This window comes from Nicotiana tabacum, chromosome 22 (assembly GCF_000715075.1).
Source record: "Nicotiana tabacum cultivar K326 chromosome 22, ASM71507v2, whole genome shotgun sequence".
NCBI lineage: Eukaryota > Viridiplantae > Streptophyta > Magnoliopsida > Solanales > Solanaceae > Nicotiana > Nicotiana tabacum.
The window spans coordinates 70,765,535-70,776,077 of record NC_134101.1 but is presented as its reverse complement, the minus strand read 5'-3'; the positions used below and the strand labels follow the sequence as shown (position 1 = coordinate 70,776,077).

General features: G+C 33.3%; 1 protein-coding gene across 1 annotated transcript; it reads right to left on the bottom strand.

Annotated features, from left to right (window-relative positions):
- Nucleotides 1–6,233: 6,233 nt before the first annotated feature.
- Nucleotides 6,234–9,446, bottom strand: LOC107815541 (zinc finger CCCH domain-containing protein 66). The gene is made up of 2 exons (XM_016641151.2): nt 9,237–9,446; nt 6,234–8,717 (listed from the first exon to the last, which is right to left on the bottom strand). The coding sequence occupies exon 2, from the start codon at nt 8,697–8,699 to the stop codon at nt 6,624–6,626; it is 2,076 nt and encodes a 691-aa protein (XP_016496637.1). The 5' UTR covers nt 8,700–8,717; nt 9,237–9,446; the 3' UTR covers nt 6,234–6,623.
- Between the last annotated feature and the right edge of the window lie 1,097 nt (nt 9,447–10,543).

Here is a 10,543-nt window from a genome sequence, read left to right as displayed (position 1 = left end):
TAAGGTTATCAAGAACAGTGAACCTTAGGATTTAACAAATAGAATCAATCTAAGAAACTGGAAGTGCGATTCTTTACTGTAGAAGAATATAATACTTTTATTACAATGTAAGTCTTAGCAGAACTTGTGCTACAGAAATGATAACCAAGCCCTTTTATAGTGGAGGGATTCAGCTCCAAGCATAACAAAATAAATATTTAGTGGGAGACCCATGATAAGTCAGCTTTTTCATAATTTCTGCCAAGATTCCCTCTAGTGGGATTGCAACGGCTTTTGTCTGCGAGCTCGATCTCGCTTAGAATCCTCGATTTTGGTTCGAGCTTGATTTCGAGCTTGATTTCGGCTCGAATTTGTGATCTTGGTTCGATCCCGATCCTGGTTCGAGCCCTCGAATTGATTCCAGGTCAGAGTTGGTTGGTCTTTGAATTATCAGCACGATAGGTCTACCCTGCGTCATGGTTTGATTCTTGTTCGAGTTTGATTATGATATCGATCTCGATACGAACCGGCCTCCCCGGGTTCGAGGTTAGTTCGTCCCCCCTTCGGGATCTTACTTCGATACATCACCCTTCGAACCATACCGAATATGCCAAAGCTGAAATCTATTTCGACCGTATACAATACTGTTGAATTATATGTCGTATACCAAAAATAACATAAAGTGTATCAAAATGGTATCTTATGTTCTTTGTTTAATGTCTACACTCTCTTTGAAATTGCCTCGAGATATTCAACATAATTTTTACATATTGACTCTAAAATCTCCACAAAAACGACTCAAAATTAAACCATGATCTATAATCAATATTTCAAGCACACATTAGTTAAAATCGAATCAAAATAACTACAAATTCAACAAACTCATTTTATGAATTTTAAGTTTCAAGATCCTTCAATAATGGATTTGATTTTCTCACAATAAATCTCCAAAAAATCAGTGTTAGCACAATAATCTACACATCAAAGAACAACATCTGATGAATTTCAATAGCTAAATACTTCAAACAAACACAAATTTAGTCGATTATCTATTCGTAAATATAAATAAAATAACTCAAAACCCGTAAAGCATCTATTCAATTTGTAAAAGTATAAAATAAAGAACCCACCACATTATATTTCACTGTCTTTAAGCCAACAAGAGAAACCACCTATGGTGGCATAAGATTTTTGTATTTGAATATCCAAACACAGATGTTGAAGCTTATTATGTTTCATAACGATGCCCTGCTAGTAGTACTCTCTCCCCATCCCCAAATAAGAACCAAATTATTCTTATAGGGGTGAGCAGTATAAGCATTATATTTTTAATGGAGTTCTTTAAAATATATCCTCTACTTAACTAATTATCGAAAATGATATAAATTTCTTTTGAGGACAAATTCAAGAAGAAAGAAAATGATGGAAAACATATGCGTCAAGGAAAAATGGGTAATCAGGTAATTAAGTTAGACCGCAAAGGTACAAAATGTAAGAGAATTCAATATAAATAAAAACGGGTAATTAAATTGGATTACAAGAATATTTAGCATAGATTTCCCTAAATTTTATGCAAACTCTGTAATTCTTCTCCTTATTTTACAACTCTTACTCGTAATATCAAATCCAGAAAATGCATGTAAACCAAATAAATAATGTTAATTTCCAAGTTCCGATCCAAAAAGGGGTCAAGTGATGAGCACTTGACATTATTTAATTGCACTTTTCTTCCTGATCTGCTATCTGTTTGTGATTTCTTTGAGGCTGAACTTGTAATATTTAATGATTTAACGATACACGTACGGCAATTTGTTTTGTTTTTTTGTAATCAGTGTTTATTATATTACAAATGAATAATAAAATACTTGCTCGACTTTCAATTGATAATGTCATATGTCGGAGGTCTCAGTTTGGTCCGAAAATTAAAAGGAAATAGAATTGTCAGACACAATCGTACAATGATACTCGTTAACAAAGGCCGAAAGTAGCTCTAAGGGGTCGTTTGGTAGGGTGCATAAACAATGACGTACGTAGAATTTTTCGTAAGCGGTGTCACTAATAAAAAGTTAAATAGATGAACAAATTACCAAAATGACATCACATTAAAAGGTCTTTTCATAAAATTATAGAATTCAACTCATAAAAAAAACAACGAATATATTTAAAAAAATCAACGAAAAACATAAACGAAAAAATAACAAGACAACTTATAATGGTCGATGACCCACAAAAGCTGGCGTAGATAATGAGAGAGATGACCAACCGTTTTTCAATAATATAATTTTACCTTCATTTATATACTCAATAAGATTGGAAGCGTCAAAATATTTAATACCAATTGATTTCTTGAGAGTATTAAAAAGTAAGGTTTTATTTAGAAGTTTATACATAAACATATACATGTTTAGGTTCGATCCCTTGACATTTACCACAAAAATATAATATAGTGCTTGGCCAGTGAGCCACTAAGTACTTAACGTTATGTGATGTCACTTTAAAGAAAATCTAGGTGAAATTTTATTTTTTATATTGCTCTTACGTATATTCTGTAAAATTTTCCGGCAAAGCAGTGTCACGTAACACCGCTTAGCATAACCTAAATCCGCCCTTGTGCATAAGAATAGTGCTGAATATAGTGTATTAGTAATGCTAGTATTAGTTATGCTTACATTAATTATGTTGGCATTAGTTATGCTGACATAATTTTTATCTATTGTTTGGTTTGATGTATTAAAGCGCTGCACACTTTCTAAAAGAATTGTTTGTTTACAAAAATACCCTCATAATCAGTTCACCACTTTATCTTTTTAAAAGAAACATATGTCAAGGAATACAGCTGAATACACTTGCATTTATTCATGCATATTGTACATACAGTATGCATGAATACACTTAACACAAACATTAAAATTGAACAGAATATAAAAAGTGAATAAATTTAATTTTAGAAAACAATGAAATACAGTAAAATACACTGAATACAAATAGAAATATATTGAGTATAACCAATGAAATATACTGAATACATCAGTAACAACATGTATTAGGAATAACTAAAATACTGTTAATACAAATACATTTGAATACACTGTATATAAAATAGCGATACAGTAAATGCAAATATTGAATCTAATGAATGCAACAGTAAAAAAATAATATTAAAATACACTAAATATAAAAATTATATACAACTGAAAAATCATTCTAATTAATTAGGTTGATAATGAGGCATGTTAGAATTGATTTTGTTGAGTTTTATTAGGAGTGTATCACACTAATTCATATTATTTTCGTTATTAGATAGCTGGACATACCTATTTTTAAGGTAATTGTCGTTATTGTATTCATGAATACATGGCGCGAATACATGCGCGTACAGTTGGTCTGCCCTAATTTTAGGCGCTCTTTACTGCTGTATTCATGAATACAGCAGCGCGAATACATGTGAATACATGCGCATACAGCTGGACTGCCCTAATTTTTAGGCGCTTTTTGCTACTGTATTCATGAACACAGCAGCGCGAATACATCGAATACAATACCGTAACAACTGAATAGTAGCTATAAGAAGTAATTATATATATGGTAGCTATAGAAAATTAATAGCCACTAAAGGAGTATTTCATAATTACTTTTTACTTTTATAGTAGTTAATATATTTTTACTGAATATCTTTCTCTTGATTTACTTTTACTTGTCCACTATACTAAATCAAGAGAAAGATAATTTTTCATGTTTTACTCTTATCATTAACTACTCATTTCCCAAATTATTTGCCAAGACCGTTGGAAATGCTATCATTACTATATATAAAATTGTGAAATACTCATTTGGTTCACTTTTACTTGTCCACTATACTAAAAATATATTTTTACTTTTACTTGTCCATTTTACTAAATTAAGAGAAAGACAATTATTTTTTTCTGTTTTACCCTTATTATTAACTACTCATTCCCCAAATCACTTTCCAACACTTTTTGAAATGCTATCATTATTATGGATAAAATTAGAAAATATATACTTCATTTATTTTTTCTTAAAGAGAATGCAAAGTCAAAAGTGGACAACTAAAAATGAACGGAGGTAGTATATACTTCATTTATTTTTTCTTAAAGGGAGTGCAAAATCAAAAGTGAACAACTATTTTATAATTTTCTCATAATAATAATAGCTTTTCAAAAGGTCTCGGGAAATAATTTGGGGCATGAGTAGTTAATGATAAGGGTAAAACATGAAATAAAGATTATCTTGCTCGTGATTTGCTAAAATTGACAAATAAACGTGAATATACATTTTTAGTACAGTGGACACGTAAAAGTAAACGGAGAGAGTAATAAATATACTTTTTATGATGTTTCAAGCGTACAACTTTTAATTTTAATTTTTAGAAAAGGCAAGAATCAATGTTCACTGAGACCGTAAACTAGATCATTAAACACACACATTTCAGATCCTGCCAATATCACTTTCAAACAAAAAATCATAAACCTCTCTTTAATAAGTATCACGATTCAACTTCTATTAAAAAATATAGTAGCATGATTGAGCCATTTAAGTTGTATAATTTGTTTGAATTTAAGTTATATACATACATTACATTATTTATTTCAGTACAAATCAATGTCGTATAATTATAATATTAAAAGAAATTATTTACAGTTACCTTTTAAATAATTTAATTATATAAAGCATGGTCCATAGTCCATAGCGCCGGCCATAATCTAATGTAAACGTCAATGCATTATCCAATAGATAGGTTGGGGCGGCTATGGACATTTCTATATCATTGCCTGTTATATACTTTTTCCCTATCTTTTCCTACTTTTGACTTCCAAGGCTATTGACTAATTCACAATTTAACAAATAGCAACTTGTTAGAATAAGATTGCATCACATTCATTGCACCGCCTTTTCTTACTTCTTCACAATGAGTGTGAATTAGGCCTGCCTTTAGCACTTGGAATTGTCTCCTTTTTTTCTTCTTATTTGGCTATTCGTTATCACTTTAATTACTTTCTAGGATATAGTCTCTACTATCTTAAAATATCAATGGAAAAAGAGGGAAAATCTAATCTTATTAATAGTAAAACAAAATCATCATAATAAAAAAAACTACGAAGATTATAAATTACATCAAGAATTCTTAGAGTTATGTCCTTGGGATATCAAAGAATTACAAATTTTACTTATCAAGCTTATGTCAAAAATGTGTATTTGGAAGTAGCTAGTACAGACGATGAGAAAAAAAAACCTCCTCCTTAAGATTTAGTGGGCGTCTGGACATGAGAATAGTGAAATTCCGAAAAAAAAAAAAATATAAAGTGAAAATGATATTTAAAAATTAGAGTTGTGATTGCACATGAATATAATTTTGAGCTGTTTTTTAATTTTTGTGAGTGATTTGAAGTGAAATTTTTGAAAAACAGGTTTTTGGAGTTTTATAAATTTCCAAAAAAAATTCGAAATTCAATTTTAAGTGAAATTTAAAATTTTCATGGCCAAACATTGATTCCGAAATTTTTTTAAAAAAAATTAATAAAAAAGTGAATTTTTTATGGCCAAACGGGCCCTTAGTTTATACAAAGATGTATGTCAAAAGTATTGACAAGTAGCTAGGTTGTAAACGACCTCTTCTCAAGAGTTAAGTTATACTACAATGTACCGTTTATGTACGTATCTCAAAAGTATTAACTACAATGCTGAAATCCAAAGTAAAAAGAGAGTATTACATTGAGAACATCTTAGGGATTACAGTGTTGTCCAAAACCAGATTAAGGGAGAAAAGCGACAAGCGGGGGGGGAAAAAACAAAACTAAATTTCTTTGGTCGTAATTGTTTCAGTCAACCAGGGTAAAAGTATGACGAGAAAAACAAGTCACGCTTCTATTATTAGCTCTGGGCAATCGTCCAAATTCCGAAAAAGGTTAAATGAGATGCACAATGGCATTCCACTCCATATAGATAACTACTAATCCACTATTGCTTTAATGGAGCGAACAAAAGAATATATATAATCTATAGTTGCATCATAATTAATCAAGTCTCAAGAGATTTTCTTGGACTTACATTTCCCAGTTCTTTCCATTTTATGATAAGCATAACATACACAAAAATATGATTATATCTTCTCAGTTCTTTTGTGTAATTTATGGATATAAGTTATATGCATAAATAGTGTAAGAAAATTTTATGCGGCACAAACACACTGCATAATTGTGGAGGACCAGTGTCAGCAAAAATTGCCAAGAATGGGATTGAATAATCAATTTTATCTCCTTGTGTACTTATTCATACAAACAAAGTACAAAAATTATAGGGAAGCGTAACCTGATAACTTGACTCTTGAATTAAAGGACCATTTCACTCGTATTTCATTATTCGTCGCCCTGTTACATATTCTATAGTGATGCCATTAAAGCAGACATCACTTTTCAATATTCAAAACTCAAAAATCAAAATATTTTGAATGAGCAGAATTCTTCCACCCTGACCAAGTCCTTTCTCTAGCTCTCTTTCTCTGTTCTGCTTATCAGTATCCTTTCATCAACAAGATGGTGAATATGAAAAAATGAATTCAAAAAATGGGAAAAGAACTTGTTAGATACTACTTCAAGAAAGAATAAGCCCAGCTCCAATCTTCACCATCAATGCACAATCTGCTCCTGCTCCATGTATAACTGATCTGCCCATGTTGGAATCGTCTCAGAACCTCGACTAGCATTCAGATGATATTGCTGATCTTCCCTAGATAATTGTCTTGAACTCATAGGCTCAGCAGAAGAGTTTAAAATTGAGGGTTCACTCATAGGAAACCTACTGCCACTGCTCCGTAAACCAAAGGAAGCAGATTTTCTCAACTTATTGAGCTCTTCCTTCTGAATACCCCAGTCCAATTTACCATCAGGGGAACCCCAACCTGAGAGGTTAGGAGGCACAGCGGACGTGTTAGAAAGGGATGAAGATATCCCAGAGAGACGGCCTGGAGCACCACGATCGATGAAACTCTGGCTTCGTTTGGCAAATGCAGCAGACCTTGAACTCAAAGCTGCTGCTGCAGCACCAGATGGATCAATCCCAAACGAAGATGATGTCCTAAAAGATGGTGAAGATTGACCGGAAGAATAGCCTGTCATAAGTTGCTGGTTCATATTTTGTCGCATCTGCATCCCTTTGGGAGATTGTAGTTGGGGTGATCCAGCATCAAGTGATAGCCCTTGTAGCTGAGACAAAATTTTGGAATCAAGGGTCGCTAAGATATCATCAAGATTAGTGGGTTTCAATCCACCATGCCTACCAAGTTCACCGTTTCTATCACTAGAAGAAGCTGCAAAAGCAGCAGCTTTGGCCGAAGAACTGTTCCACCCGGACGGTGAAGAAAGAGCAGATAAGTCATCCATCAGTTGATCTTGTCGCAGATGATGACTTTCGAATCCAAGTAAACCATTATCTAACTCCACGTCTCTGGCACTATATGCGGTTTTCAACCTACTTATAGGCAGCTGCAAGGTTGGAGTTGCAAGACTGGATTGGCAAGGCCACAAAGATCCACCCACAGAAGAAGCCACTGTAGAAGGAGACATAGGTGGAGTTGAAGTAGGAGGCATCATAAATGATGGAGAACCAAGGGCTCGCGGAGAAATTGATGCAATATCCAATGACAGAGCATCATTGGAATAAGATCTAGGTGAAAGCATAGCAGACCCTGTAGAAGGGTACAAGGGGCGGAGCTCTTCAGGTTTGTGGGCAAAGAAGCACACCCTCCTATTGCAATTTGTTTCGTCCTTGCACATACGAGTTCGGTACTGTGCAGGGTGAAGCCAGCACTCAAAAATCCCATGCGCATACTCACAAGCATCTCCTCGCTGGCATGCCCCCTTGCGAAAGTCTGGACAAGGGACACAACTATAGTGGTATTTTCTAGGGTCACGCCTTCTTGCGTTTTCACCAGGGTGTACAAAGGGACACTCTGTCCAGTCATGGGAGTAAGCTCTTGAGCATGGTTTCACCTTAAATATGTACATTCTGAAGTCATCTGTCCCATATATCCCAATCTTTATGTCCGGAAGAGAGGGATCAACAGGATACTCTTTCTTCTCGCTCCCAAATTTAGAGATGTTTGGAGTCAATAACAGCTGTTCTTCTGCTTGTTCAGAGATAATCTGATCGATGAGTCCACTTGCTTCCCCGTCGTCGCTGCTTCCTCCAAGCAAGTGCTCCAGTATCTTCCTCCTAGAGTTGAGACAACAGCCCTGAGCTGAGATCAGGTCAACAGCCTGTTTTCCATTTGCATCAACCAAATTCACATCAGCAGAAGCATCAAGCAAGAGCTTGACAACCTCAAGCAAAGCTGAAGAGCCACCAGCAATTGCGCAGTGAAGCGATGTAGCCCCGTCGGAACCACAGGCTTGATTAACATCAAGACAGCCCTTCTCAAGCATATAATTCAGCACCCGTTTGCTACCAAAAGTAGCAGCAATCATAAGGGGTGTCCTCTCCTCATATCCCATCTTCTTTACACCAATTCTCCTACCATACCATAAACCCACCTCATTCATGTCATGACCCTCCTCTTCTACAGCCTTTTGGAAGTTGATAATATCATCCGAGGCTGATAACTCGAGCAAGAGGGAGAAACCAGGGAGAAGATCCTTTTGCTTCTGAATTTCAGCTTCCATGGCTAAATCAGCAGAACAGACCTTACTCTTAGAACCACTACACATGATATGGTCTGTACTTCTCTACAACATCGTACAAGAGAAACATTCAGCACAAGATGTTATCTAATTCACAAAAAAATAACCCCAAAAAAAGAAGTGCAGCAAGCCCAATAGTCCAACTTGTCTAATGTTAATGAAATTTCAAGACCACATATAACATAAAAGCAATAAAGAAGGTCACATAAACATCAAATTTTAATCATTAGCATGAGATGCTATATATACTAAAGGCATGTTTATGAAACCCCAACTGGACTACAAATTCTAGCAGCAAAGTATCATTCTTGAAATAAAGGTTCCATTCCTTGAGCACTGTAAGTGAAAAGTTTGCGAATTTGCAGTTACTATGAACGATAAAGCAAACATTTTTACAACTACAATGAATCTTTCTTGAGATCCTTATCATGGTATACCCCAAATAGAAATAAGCCAAGAACTAATTGCAGACAATTAAAAATTCTATACATGAACAAGTAGAGTGATCCAACTAGTTAATAATAGTAATACAAACTAAGAAGAATAATAAAAAGAGAAGTATACCTCAAGTCTTGAAGAGAGAAAGAGAGACAAAGGAGGGGTTTTAAGCCCAGGTTTTGTGCAGAGAGAAAGGAGCAACACACTAACAAGAAATGAGTTGCTAATGGACGCAACTGGAATGCCTCCTTTTAACTATACACAAGATTAACATACGACCTATCAATAGAAAGGGACAGGTGGAGAGAGAGAACGCAAATATTGAATTTGTACAGTAATTAAATTAAGGAAATGAAAGAAGAAATTTCTTTTCCCTCTCGTGACCTCACTTTTTTCAAAATGAAAATGAAAATGAAAATGAAGATGAAATGAAAATGCAAATGCTAGATGAAATGCAAATTCAGAAATGTGGGTTTTGGGCTAAAACAAGACTCCACATTGACTTCATTCATGGGTTTATTAAGTTGTACAATTTTAAAAAATTACATTATAATATAATTTAGGGAAAAAAAGAAAAAATAGCTTGATTTACAATAGCTAATTGAAAATTAGCCATATTTTGAAAAGTAATCGAAATTTAGTAACTTTTTTATGTAAAAATAAAATATGAACAAAAATATCCTTAAAAATCCGAAAATATTGCAGCATAATATGTTGGAGTTTGAATATTTTACATATGAGATTTCAGCATAATGTGTTGGAATTTCATAATGTGCTAGAGTTCCAACATAATATACTGGAAGTTTATACGCAGGAACTCCATAATCTAACATATTATGCTGGAACTTTCTGTATTTCAGCTAGGGTATTTTTGTCCAGATTTTATCCTCGTATAAAATGGTGATTATTTTTTAATTATTTTAAAAATATTGGTTATTTTTCAATTAGTAGTTCGAAAACTTGCTAGCCTATGCTATTTTCACTATAATTTAACGGTTATAAAAAACACTCATCTTCTTTTTCAATCAAGTTGTTACAGAAATATTATTTAATCATATATAAAATTACTTTAAATAGTACAAATATTAGGGCTTGATCTATGAATTTAAGTTACATATCTTGATAGTTTAAAGAAAATTTACACTTTGAGTATAATTTTATAGATTATAATATATTATTTACTTTTTTTTTGGTTTCTAATCAATAGTTATACTGAAAATTACTTGTAGCTGCTCTGAGCAACTTGATAGTTTGAATACATTTTTAGTATTATATTGCAAAGAATATAAAACCAAATATACAATGTGCACTATTAAATCATTGTGAAGCCAATTCTATATTAAGTATAAGTTGGTAACTTAAAGAATAAGGTTAATAACAAGCTTATAAGTAATAAGTTAAACCTTGGAAATACCAACTTATTTGATTTCGTA

Coding starts and splice junctions, on each gene's coding strand:
- LOC107815541 (XM_016641151.2), bottom strand. CDS start 8,699: ATGTGTAGTGGTTCTAAGAGTAAGGTCTGTTCTGCTGATTTAGCCATG.